This window comes from Tremella mesenterica, assembly GCF_000271645.1.
Source record: "Tremella mesenterica DSM 1558 unplaced genomic scaffold TREMEscaffold_1, whole genome shotgun sequence".
Taxonomy (NCBI): Eukaryota; Fungi; Basidiomycota; class Tremellomycetes; order Tremellales; family Tremellaceae; genus Tremella; species Tremella mesenterica.
The window spans coordinates 2,634,282-2,646,071 of record NW_006711225.1 but is presented as its reverse complement, the minus strand read 5'-3'; the positions used below and the strand labels follow the sequence as shown (position 1 = coordinate 2,646,071).

Genomic DNA, 11,790 nt, shown 5'->3' with positions numbered 1-11,790 from the left:
CTGTGAAGAAGATGCTTCAAGTGTGGCGGCAGGATGTGGCAGTTCTTCCACACTTCCGTCATCCGCGACCATATCCCGTAGCCTGGGTCGTGGGGTTATGATGGCCTATACCAAACATACTGTATTCTCGCAAGATTTACCTCTCACATATTGGCACCAAACCTGTGATCTACTATATTGTTGTTTGACAAACCCCGTTGGCCGTTGAGTGCCGAGCCGGCTACTGCAACATACAAGTATGGAATATGTAAGCTTGACGGCAATCACCAAGGGCGCAAAGGATAAAACCGTTGCATAGCAACAGTAAGTAGTCCTTGGTTACCTGTATCTCTACCCTTTCTATTCCCATACAACTCATCTCTCGTCATCCCATCTGCATCTCTTCACAACCAACATGCCCACCAAACGTTCACCTTCTTCATTCGAAACAGACACCGATGCCAAACCCGACCTCTCGACACCCCCTCAAACTCCTTCCAAAAAGTCCAAAAAAGCACCAGGTGGTACTCCGAAAGTCAAAGCCTCGCCCAATAGCGGGGGATGGGATAACGAAGCCAAAGCTGCGTTAGTGAGGAGGTTAGTGGAGACTGGATATAAAAATATGGATTGGGGGGCTTTGGCGTCAGAGGTGAGTCATCGAGAGATGTTTCATTCACGTCAGCCATCGAAGAATAATTCTATCTCTTGAGTCAACGGCGAATGCCGTACTCAGAGTGTGGTTGAAGAGAAAGAGAAAAGGACGTGGAATGAGGCTAATGGTAGACTGGAATGACAGAGTCTCAATGTAAGAACCAATTGACACCTGGTCGAAACAATATCCGCAAAGTCTTATCCGAGACTTTCTCGTAATTCCTTCGTGTGTACATATGCCCTGACCTTCTGTCCTTCTTCCCCTACGAGTATCAGGAGCAGTCCGTATCCTCTTTGGTAAAAAAGCGGTGAAAGAGCGGTGATGGTCTCGAGTGATTAGGAACAGGATTGGAGAGAGAATGGGATGCAAGTGAGTAGGGTATGTCAAAGAGAACAGGTATGACGGAGAGTCTGAATGATAGGGAGGAGGATTGAAGATGAAACATGTAGAGCTACCGTCGGTTAGTGCTCGTGAATGAGTCAGATATAAAAGAGATGTCAGATGCATGCTGGGTGAAGAAGGAATGATATGTGTGTGAGATATCAGATGACTTATGCAAGATCCACCCCGTCACCCCCGACTATATCTGACCTGATACTTCCGCCGTCTTCCCTGTGTCCCCTAAAGAAGGAACGATCGTCGACAGACTATCCTGAGCTGATGTCTCCGTTTGGTGAGCAGAACTTGGGGGCGTCGACGATGAGGGGGCAGAAGCGTTGGATAGGCCAGATCTGGAATGGGATGGAAGGATATCTTGTAATCTGAAATGTTTTCTTTTGGAAAATGGTTTGCCGTGGATGATGGTGACTTTGTCACCTATCCGAGCCTCTGTATGGTAAGCCTGGATATCATCGCCTACGGTCATCATACCCGGACGTCTACGACAACATCTCCGATCCCCCAGTCTCCCGTCCTCATTCTCACTCTCACTCTTAGTCATGAGCGAAGCCCCCTCGGTCCCCCCCCCCAAAAAAAACAAATGGGCCTACCAGCAATAACTGTGAAATGACTAGACGATATCAGAACATGCCGAGTGAAGAGGATGAAGGTAAGGTAGGAGTAGCACTCACCCTCTTTCTCATCATGTACCAAATATTTCGTCGTCCGTGTCACAGGCTGACCAGTCAGCCCCCTTCGCAACCCGTGAAGCTCTGATCGTTACCCACCTTGAGATATTTTGGATGTTCTAATGTCCTATCGCTACATACAGTGATAGTTTTCGCCATCTTCCCTGTCCTCGTCACTATCCCCCTGACTATATGTGGCATGTCGTCGTCGTCAATGTCTGTGTTATCCATCACTCACCTCAGCTTAAAGTCTCCCCATCATCAGCGGAAGAAATTGAAATTTAATGGATCCCCTTATTTAAAGCTTAGTGGTTGAGAGAAAAGGTTCCGGCTGTTCTTGCAACCGAATGCGGGCAGTGGCGGTTAAGCTTCGAGTATACCACCAATCCACCACTCACCCTCTTTACCCCTTACATCCTCCGATCTCGTCGCCCCATACAAAGAAATCCCTCTTTCCTTATCTCACATTGATCGTCCGGTACAGCCGCATTCCATTCGGGGTCTTTTGGTCAAATTGATTCTTCACATCATTTCTCACAAGTAAATCAGCACAGAAGCCCGTCAGCCAAAGCTGTGTGTATCGGTCGATCCCCCTTACGACTTCCAAGTCTCATCCCCGAACGGCCGGAATCGACAGGATTTATCATCCATTTCTTAGACGATCACCAACTTACTATATATCTGTATAATCTTTCAGCGATTTTCGTCTTTTGAAAGTCAAGTTTACAGCGACACAGTGATCAGCACTACTACAAGTAGAGTGATCCCTCGCGAATCAACCATCCAGAACAAACCCACGAGGCTTCCTTTGAAAGACCTCTGCAGTATGACTCTCGTCCCGCCCGGTGCTCATCTAGGTATGTCCTTCTTTTTTATATCTAAGAATCAACGCCACTCACCATGATAGCTCCAGTCGACCTTCCTCCCCCTCGACCAGAATCCGACCCTCGAGAACCCGATACTCCCCGTCGTGGGACTCGAACTCCTCATAAAACCCATTCTCCACGACCTTCCCGTACGGGTTCACCTTCTCGTTCACCCATTCAAACTTTGCCACTGTCCGGAATGCAACGTTCACCATCTTCAGATGGTCCTCCTCTCCTCCAACCCATCCCAAAACATCTCTCTTCTCCCTCGGCTCCTGGGGGATCTCCCGTACCAATTCATCCTCCTTATCCTCATCATCTCTCTCGTCCTTCTTCTCCAGCCAGTATACATTCTTCCACTTCTGCAATCTTCGAGAGGGACATTGAACCTGCTCCTGTAGCTTCGTTATCGATAAATCCAAATCCCGCCACCGCTCATACCTTACATCACAAGCCTTCTCGTCTACATGGCAGCGCGATGGATCAAGCTGTTCCCGCCGCCTTGTTGGATGCCGTTGAAGCTTTGAGAGATAACACTCCAGAGGCACGCGAGAAAGTAGAAATCGAAGCTCCTAGTCTTAATTCTGGTTTGGGCATGGCTAGACAATCTTCTTCCAGCCTGCAAAACATTTCAACAGGTAGAAGGGTATCGACAAGTCCTGTCGTTGTAGCGGGACAGACAGCTGGCTTCGGGACTATACATTCGCGTTCACCCAGTCCTACAGGCGCTGCATCTAGAGGAAGTTCACTCGTGGCTTCTCCATGGCAAAGTCCGCCCATCTTAGGTCAACTCCAGACGCAGCAGCTGTCAATGGTCAGTGCGAGTCCGAGTACCAGTCCGACCAATGGTGTCGCTCGTCCTTCTATGCCAGGAAGAGTCAGTACAGGTCCACAAGTACCAGGAGGGTGGTCAAACTCGTTCACTCATTCTCCCCCTTTGGCCTTCGTCGGCGAGAAGGAAAAGGAAGAGGGACATCAAGAAGATGTGAGTCTATCGATTCAACACTTATGCGAAAATGCTGATGTGTCACAGCTACCTTCTCCCGCTCTCGCTCCTACACCACCAACAGCCATACCGAATCATCTGACACCAAAGGAGAAAAGACGAGTCTCTTTCATATCCTACAACGATCTCCTCCTTTCCGTCCCGACATCGATAACTTCTCTAGGTGACATTACTTCTGGCAACCTATCACCTGATCATCTACCCGGAACCATCTCTCCGAACCTTGCGAACCGCTCACCAGTCGTGGCACCCAATCTCATCCCATTAGGTGGTAACGATAAATCCGGTCCGAGCTGGGAACCAACCGGGAGAGTGGGCGGTCTGGGTTTAGAGGCTGAATGGGATAGAGAAGGTTTGGGGAAAGGGTTGGAGCAGAGACTCGAAGATCTAGCTGTTCAGCAGTCGAAATGAATCTGTAGCGTAAACGGGCGATTGGTTTCAGATGTAAGCGGTTAATCGAGGAATCATGCTAGGGGCGAAATGGTCATACGCGGTGTGCTGTCAATCGGGTTAGGGGTTCGTGGGTAGAACATGCACGTCGTGTTTCCAATCAGTCATGCTTTGTCACTAGTCGCAATGTATGAGTTGCTTCACTCTTCTTGTCCACAGAAGGAGAAGGCGGGAGAGGAGAGGATTGGGCATGTCATTAGTAAGAATTCCCATCGACGAGGGTTGTATGACCGACGGTCGCGCCTGTCAATTCACCTACACTAAGGTATCCTAAATCCTCATTAAAGCAACCCACAAGTAGCTAGTAGCTTTACGTCCCTTCCCACCATCATTCATCCTCAACCCTGCTCTTCATCTGCAGTACATATCTAGTCTTGTAACAGTATATTCAAAAATCTCTGTCCTTGTGTTCATTGAATAACATAGTGATTCAATACCGCACCGCGCACCTATCACCCGATCACATAACTCATAGCGACAACTCCGTATAATCCGGAAACCCCCATTCACATCATGTCAGACGTCCACAATATCGTTATCATAGGTGGTCAGTCTTTCCCGTTTTTCCCATTCTGAATAAAGATTGACAAATCAGCTTCTGTAGCTGGACATACATTGGCCAATAGTTTAGTACCTATCATCCCTGCTACTCATCGGATCATCTTGGTGGACGCTTTGGAATTTTCTTATTGGCCTATATCAGGTTTACGTGCTGCTGTTGTACCAGGTGAGTGATTATCCTGAAATTCCTCTAGTCCTTCTTTTTATCAACAATACTGTGATATGAGCCGTCTGTATTAATATCTCTTCCAATGGGCTATCGATCATCCTCGTCCCAGCTGTGCCGTTCGCCATCCTTTCTTCCGCTGTCACCGGGTCCCTCTTTCCCCTTTGAACTCATTGGCCTATGAATGCATATACATAAGAGGTTGGAGCTCGTTCACAACTTCACCTTTGTCGTACGTCTAAAGAGTCTCCGGCGAGATATGTGATGATGTGGTCGGTTCCTATCATAGATTGGTACAAGTACGCCCAAAGGAGTACTAAATCTCGGTAGCTTTACGAAGCATACGAGGGGAGAACTCATTACTGATATCTCAGGATGGGAGAAGAAAGTCCTTCGACCTCTCACTCAAGATACTGTGTTTCAAAAAGACTCACCGCATCGGATGGTACCTGGTAACAAGGTGATAGAATTGAAGAAAGGATCTGTCATCCTTGAGAAGCCATTTGAAGGGAGTACAGAGTTGTCATTCTTCGTGAGTTTTGAATTCCTTCTGATCTTTTTTACTTCTTGGCTTCCTTGTCTAGGCATGAAGTTTTGAGGCTGAAGTGTGGGGAAGGTATTGACATGCAGAAATGTATTATCGCGACTGGCGCTTCTCAACCCGTTCCCATGCGTCCACAAGGTAGGGAAGGGGCCGCTGAAGCGGAAGCACGCTTGGTCAAGATGCAGGAGGATATCAAACAAGCTACTAAGGTTGTTATCATTGGTGGAGGTCCTGTCGGGGTAGAAATGGCTGGTGTAAGTTGTCTTCTTTCTTCCTCCATGCCTTACCCAACTCGTCTAGCTAGATATCGCTTCTCAGTCAAAGCCACTAACAGGACTGAACAGGATCGATGACGGAAGGTCGCTGACGTTTGTAGGAAATTCATGACATGTATCCCGACACCAGCATAACCATCATACATGACGGTCCTGCCTTACTTCAATCCTCACCGCCCGTTCCTAATCCAGAAGATACCCCTAGTCCATGGACGATGCCCCCTGTCAATCCTAAATTGTCCAAAGCGCTCAGTGGGCTCATGAAAGAAATCAAAATCGATGTCATCCTCGATGATCGCGCAATCTCTTCTGACATTCCGGGAGAATGGGACGGATCCATTGGATCTCAAGGAGGGATCAAAGAGGTCAAATTGAGAAGTGGGAAGAGCGTAGAAACCGATTTCGTCTTCCTTGGTGTGGGGAATAAGGTTAATGTTGATTTGGTAAAAAGAGCGGATACTGGTGCTTTGGCGGGATCCCTGATTCATGTGGATGAGTATCTCCGAGTGGGTTTATCCTTCCTGTCTACTTCATGGTTCACTTTCTAGAGAGAACCGTCTGAAATGAGGAGGTTATGTAAACTATAGAGGGCTGTGTGGAAAATGCTGATCACCAGATTACCTCTACTTCACCCGAATCACCGCTTAAAGAAAATTATTATGCCATAGGTGATTGTTCCTCCACTCCCGGATGGAAGACTTCTCAAGGAGCTCAGGCGGACGCTCAAGGTCTGGCACCAATGTGAGTACATCATCTCCTCCATTCCATATCTCTCTGTATGATCAAGTGAGAAAAGACAAATACTAAATGATAGTATCGTAGCAGATTGCAAACTTCGTCCTGCTAAACCATACAAACGTTCAAAAATGCATGGATTGGTATGTTCATTCTCTATTTCCCTTCAATGACTTAGCTGAGGAAAGTTTATACCCATTGGTACTGCCCACGGACGAGGCTACGTCACCTTCCCACTTCTAGGCGATGTGTTTTTCCCTGAGTTTATGGTGAAGAAAGCCAAAGGGACGGATTTATTCTTCACGGGTGGTTTCTTGAAGTTGTTCCAGGGTGCAGAATCTGTGGAATGAGAGAGATTTTCGATTGAGGACTGAAGGTGTGTGTCCCCGGTTGATCTGGGCGATGATGGATATCTGTACTTGTACGATGGACTCTCGACGGATGAGATTGTGTGTATGATGAATTTATTCATTCTCCTCACTCTCACTCTTCCTGGGCTATGAGCCTATGACTGACAGACGGAATGTACGTGTCTTTCGTATCATCCTGATCGGTCCGTTATTCGCTTTGTCGAGTAAGTAAGTACCTGTAGAATATTGATTCCGCAGATATCCTCACCCTTTCCTTTGTCGAAAGTCCTCACACTCTGAGTGCCTGGGTACCAGAGCAGTGTCCAGAGTTACTCACCTCAAAGCTAATCAGGAGTTTAGGAGGTGACAAAAACCACACTGTGTGTCACGTCCGTAAGAGGAAAGATAAAGGGAAACCACCAAGGACGTCCTTTTCCTCCTCCCTCCTCTTTCCTCGACTGTAACTCTGATGACACAAGGCCCGTGCGTATCCCCATCATTTCGTCGGCCGTCGGAGTCGGACCCAAGATGTCGGGTAGCCAGGTAGCGGTTCAAATATCACCTTTCCTTTCCTTTTCTTTCATCATCACTTTAACGGCCTTGATAGATCCCTTCACTCCTACACACTCCACTCGCTTCTCCCACGCCTTCATTCAATACGCCCTGCCAAGTTCATGTCCCAGAGCTCCGAGGTAGAGATGCGAGTCCCACAACCTGAGTATATCTCCTCCCTTCTTCATCTTTTCGACATCTTTCCCGTCATTCTCTACTCTTAACGACTTGGTATATTCATCGTGCTATTTGATACACACCGAGCACAGGCTGGACAAATATAAACTCAACGATTAGTTGGAGAAAGGAGATGTCATCTGGGAAAAGTATCTCTTTCTCGGACCAGTCGACTTTGTCTTCCGGTCCGGTAGAACATATACATCATCTACAGAATATCGTCATTATAGGTGGTGAGTGATCACTCTTATCTGATCCTCTCACTGTTTCTGACCATCGATATTGAGAGATCGAGATGCAGCTAGTAGCTATGAGGTGCTAGGTGCAGGTTTCGATGGAATATGTGAATTGGAAGGAAGTAACGGGAGTTTGTACAGTACAGAGTGCTAATTTACAGCAAGCGTCGCTGGTCATACACTCACCGATGAGTTGATGCACAAGTTACCTGAAACTCATCGAATTATACTCATTGATGCTTTGGACTTTTCTTATTGGCCCTTGGGATCATTACGAGCGTCTGTCCGACCCGGTGAGTCACGCGACCTCGTCCTCACATTGCATCTTTACTCTACACCCATTCGGCTGTACATGCACATCACGCTCTTAGGCCTGTCCTAATTTCATTTCCCTCTGCTTCTTCCACTACGACTTGATCTACAGTGGTTGCTGTTCTCAGGGTTCTCATGTGGCACACATCCTCGTCCAAGCCTCTAGACAAGCTGTCAAGAAGAGGGACAGCACAGCTAAACAGTCTTAGGATGGGAGAAAAAGATCTTTCGCCCCTTCACCCAAGAAACGGTATTTCCTAAAGACTCAAGACATCGGGTCGTTCCTGGTACACGAGTGGTGAAACTTCGTAAAGATGCGGTGGTGTTGGACAAACCTTTTGAAGGTAGTCGGGTAGTCCCATTTTTTGTGAGTTTTTATTGACTTCTCATCTCCACACCTCATTTGAACGGAAGAATTAGACGCAGTTACCGCAACTATGACTTGATAAACCCGTCAGCTGACTCGAAAGAAAGCGGTCTTAGCCACAGGCTCCTCCCAAGCAAGCCCTATGCGAGTTCAGAATGGCGCCAGTCAAGCCGACGCTGAATCTATCCTCATTCAGATGCAAAGCGAGATCGCTGTTGCAACCAGAGTGGTCATCATCGGCGGTGGTCCAGTGGGCATAGAAATGGCCGGGGTGAGTAGATTCTATTCTTTTGACAATTGGCGAACCAAGTATGTAAAATCAAAGCTGACACTTGTAGGAAATCCGCTCTCAACATCCCAACACCGGAATCACTGTCATACACGATGGTCCTCGTATCCTCGAACGCTTTGTCTCCTCCGCGCCTGACCTCAACAACATGTTTGACAATACCACCTTGTCTCAAGCAGCAGACCAGCACTACGTCGCCCCTGCTGCTAACCCGAAGCTCTCCGCTGCTTTGACCAAATTACTCAATGATCATCACGTTGAGATCATCACGAATGAAAGGGCTGTCCCTTCGACTGATCTGCCCAATGGGTGGGATGGGGTTGCAGGTCCTCAAGATGGGATCAAGAGTATTCGTTTGAGAAGCGGTAGGACTGTGGTGGCTGATTATGTGTTCATCAGTGTCGGGAATAGGTTCAATGTGCGTTTGGTAGAGGCTGTGGATAAGGGAGCGTTGATTAGTGGGATGATAAGAGTGGATGAGTTTCTTCGGGTGAGTGTCAAGGTTGTTGTAAGGGGCAGGGTTGACAAGACACAGGTTCGATCGACCAATATCGGTTCCATCCTCGAAGGAGGTTATTATGCCATTGGGGACTGTTGTTCTACACCGGGTTGGAAGACGATGCAAGGCGCTAAAGCAGATGGAGAAGGGGTTGCGCCGAAGTGAGTCATACATATACATGTACTGTATATCATCCCCCACTCTTATGTTCGGAGCCCTCTCTTCTCATTCTTCGTGACGGACGAGATATGTGTGGGTCTGTCTGTGACTGGCTGGATCGCTGATATTTCAGCATTCTCGCGGAAGTACACAACCTACCTGTGAGGAAATACAAACGTCCCGTCATGCATGGAATGGTAAGTTCTCCCTCCCATCTCTGCTTATCTTAAAGTGACCTCTATAGCTTCTACCCATGGGTCCAGAGTACGGAAGAGGATATATGACTCTTCCTCTTATTGGGGATGCTCACCTACCTGAATTTATGGTAAAGAAAGTCAAATCTGGGACACTTTTCGACCCCGACTACTTCCTCGCCCGATTCAACGGTGAGGATAAAGTCGAGCCTTTCGACGGTTGGGGTAGTGTCAAACCGAAACAACGTCCGAAAGATTATGTTCCCGATCCTGTCGAGATGGAGAAAAAGAGGTATATCGATACTAGTCTTTTGGTCAGGGCGTTACAACGAAAGTACAGTTTTGGGGATAAAGATCATGTTTGGAATGGAAAGAAGGATAAGACTCCGTATTATCAGTATCACGCCGCGTGAAGAAGAAGAAGAAGGAAAACAGGTCAAAATAATGTTTGGATACATATGAAAAATTTGTTTATATAACCAGTGGTATATCACACAGGAAGATCGGGGGTTTCGAGTTGTAATAATTTGAATTGTCGAGGTGTATGTATGAAATGTCGGTATGTCCATTGTTTGGTTGTTGATTTAATCTACTGAGATAGCTTTGACGGCTCTTCCTCGAAGGTTGGAACGATTGGGAACGAGTTGATCGATTAATTGACGTTTGTTCATTCCGAGCTGTTAACGTCAGCCAATTCACTCAATTTATCTTCCCCATCTATCCACTCTTGTTATCAAATGCTCAAACTCCATCCGAATCCCTTTACTCTGCAGTGAGGTAGCTTCCTGAGGGAGATTGACCAAAACAATGTAGGTTATAAACTCACTTTAGTGGCTAAAGAATCCAGATCGGCATTCTTATATCCAACAGCAATGATCTCATCCATGAATTCTCCTTTTTTCTCACTTGTCCAAACTCCATTAGCACCTTTCTCTCCATTCTCACCTTTCTCAATCTTCGCTTTTGGAGTTCGAGGAGTCTTTGGAGTTTTCGATTTTGGTGATTTCGGATCAACTTTGGTTTTCTTAGGTGTGATAGGAGGAGAAGGTGAAATGGAAGGTTTGAATTCTTCTTCTTCGTTTTCTCCTTCCATATCTTCAGAAGTTACTGAATGAGATCTTTTGGAAGGCATGTTGATATTTCTCTTTGGTAGAAACACGACTTGGTTTTATGTAGATGATGGATCGATGGAATAGTGTGAGAATGATTTTGTAGAAGGTGACTTATAGTCTGAGCGGATAAAAGGGGAAAGAGGTAAATGACTTTTTCAGGTCAAGTACAGTAACCATGACAACCAAAAAGTCCTTTGAGCTAAAATCTCAACTTGATCATAATTCGTACCCTCCGACTTAATGGTGGGGTACAGTATCCTGAAAGTGGGCGTACCCGAATTACTCGCGATTACTTTACGAAGGCTAGTTGTCTAGATGAAAGATCGTAGGATAGTCAAATGATCTATGGGATGGTCACATAGGCTTAAGGATTCAATATGCGTCGCACGGATCAAGATGCATCTCTTTCATTCTTTCTCTACCCTTTCACACTTTAACCCTTTTGGTCTTTTCGACCATTCCATCGCATAATCGTCGCAAGACCATATATACACGCTGTATGTACCGGAAACTATGTTTAAAATTACGTATCCTTATGCACCACTAGCAATAGCTTTGACAGCTTTAGATCGGATATTGGTACGATTCGGTTTCAGTTGATCTATCAATTGAGATTTCTTCACTCCGAACTGACATCAGCCATTTTCATACTTTTAATCTCTTTTCTTCATAACCACATGTGTTGTCGTTCGTTCCTTCTTATCGCACGTCACAATTTCCCATCGACACTGTAGCTCCTCGTCGATCGTCGAGTGGGAGAGAGCAAAAACGTGTGTCCAGACGGGTGGCATGTGACAAGTGAGTGAGCTTGAGTGAGACAGGATAGAGAAAATGTATGAGAAGTAGAAGGGAAGAAATGACTCACCCTCTGAGCAATCTCTTCAAGATTAACACTTTTAGCACCATGTGCAATCACTTCATCTAACAATTCCGCCCTCATGGCATCGGTCAACTTTCCAAATTCTCCTCTACTTCCCGACGTCTTTTCTTTCTTAGGTGTGGTAGATGAAGAGGGAGACGACTTGATTTTTTTGGGCTTAGGAGAAGGGGTGGAGGGGTCGTTAGGGGAAGAAGAAGATTCACGTTTGGTGCTGGGCATATCGCGAGTTACCGACTTTGTAGGGTGTAAAGTGTCCCTGCAGAGATGTTGAAGTGAGAGAGGATGACGAGGAAAGGAAGAGCGTAGCGGTGACCGGTGGGCGATAATGTACGATTTGGCCCGCGCATGGCCCGTTGTACCGT

The 11,790-nt window shown here is 46.7% G+C and overlaps 7 protein-coding genes across 7 annotated transcripts; 4 read left to right on the top strand and 3 right to left on the bottom strand.

Moving 5' to 3' along the window:
* Window positions 1-394: 394 nt before the first annotated feature.
* Window positions 395-849, top strand: TREMEDRAFT_58821 (uncharacterized protein; the record flags this gene model as incomplete). The annotated part of the gene is made up of 2 exons (XM_007001353.1): window positions 395-628; window positions 763-849. 2 exons carry the CDS (start codon window positions 395-397, stop codon window positions 847-849), a joined length of 321 nt encoding a protein of 106 aa, XP_007001415.1.
* A 269-nt stretch (window positions 850-1,118) lies between these two features.
* On the bottom strand, window positions 1,119-1,908 carry TREMEDRAFT_55994 (uncharacterized protein). The gene is made up of 3 exons (XM_007001005.1): window positions 1,798-1,908; window positions 1,702-1,747; window positions 1,119-1,459 (listed from the first exon to the last, which is right to left on the bottom strand). The coding sequence occupies exons 1-3, from the start codon at window positions 1,897-1,899 to the stop codon at window positions 1,212-1,214; spliced, it is 396 nt and encodes a 131-aa protein (XP_007001067.1). The 5' UTR covers window positions 1,900-1,908; the 3' UTR covers window positions 1,119-1,211.
* A 217-nt stretch (window positions 1,909-2,125) lies between these two features.
* Window positions 2,126-4,118, top strand: TREMEDRAFT_72837 (uncharacterized protein). The gene is made up of 3 exons (XM_007002094.1): window positions 2,126-2,555; window positions 2,606-3,549; window positions 3,598-4,118. The coding sequence occupies exons 1-3, from the start codon at window positions 2,525-2,527 to the stop codon at window positions 3,979-3,981; spliced, it is 1,359 nt and encodes a 452-aa protein (XP_007002156.1). The 5' UTR covers window positions 2,126-2,524; the 3' UTR covers window positions 3,982-4,118.
* A 228-nt stretch (window positions 4,119-4,346) lies between these two features.
* On the top strand, window positions 4,347-6,778 carry TREMEDRAFT_41890 (uncharacterized protein). Its single transcript, XM_007000903.1, has 8 exons — window positions 4,347-4,567; window positions 4,616-4,747; window positions 5,122-5,279; window positions 5,378-5,545; window positions 5,668-6,072; window positions 6,183-6,307; window positions 6,381-6,444; window positions 6,490-6,778. The coding sequence occupies exons 1-8, from the start codon at window positions 4,534-4,536 to the stop codon at window positions 6,649-6,651; spliced, it is 1,248 nt and encodes a 415-aa protein (XP_007000965.1). The 5' UTR covers window positions 4,347-4,533; the 3' UTR covers window positions 6,652-6,778.
* A 735-nt stretch (window positions 6,779-7,513) lies between these two features.
* Window positions 7,514-10,001, top strand: TREMEDRAFT_72835 (uncharacterized protein; the record flags this gene model as incomplete). The annotated part of the gene is made up of 8 exons (XM_007002093.1): window positions 7,514-7,613; window positions 7,778-7,909; window positions 8,138-8,295; window positions 8,399-8,566; window positions 8,634-9,074; window positions 9,120-9,244; window positions 9,376-9,439; window positions 9,487-10,001. The coding sequence occupies 8 exons, from the start codon at window positions 7,514-7,516 to the stop codon at window positions 9,847-9,849; spliced, it is 1,551 nt and encodes a 516-aa protein (XP_007002155.1). The 3' UTR covers window positions 9,850-10,001.
* Window positions 10,002-10,020: 19 nt separating this feature from the next.
* On the bottom strand, window positions 10,021-10,568 carry TREMEDRAFT_58817 (uncharacterized protein; the record flags this gene model as incomplete). The annotated part of the gene is made up of 2 exons (XM_007001352.1): window positions 10,021-10,113; window positions 10,263-10,568. 2 exons carry the CDS (start codon window positions 10,566-10,568, stop codon window positions 10,021-10,023), a joined length of 399 nt encoding a protein of 132 aa, XP_007001414.1.
* A 513-nt stretch (window positions 10,569-11,081) lies between these two features.
* On the bottom strand, window positions 11,082-11,647 carry TREMEDRAFT_58816 (uncharacterized protein; the record flags this gene model as incomplete). The annotated part of the gene is made up of 2 exons (XM_007001351.1): window positions 11,082-11,177; window positions 11,414-11,647. 2 exons carry the CDS (start codon window positions 11,645-11,647, stop codon window positions 11,082-11,084), a joined length of 330 nt encoding a protein of 109 aa, XP_007001413.1.
* Window positions 11,648-11,790: the final 143 nt, after the last annotated feature.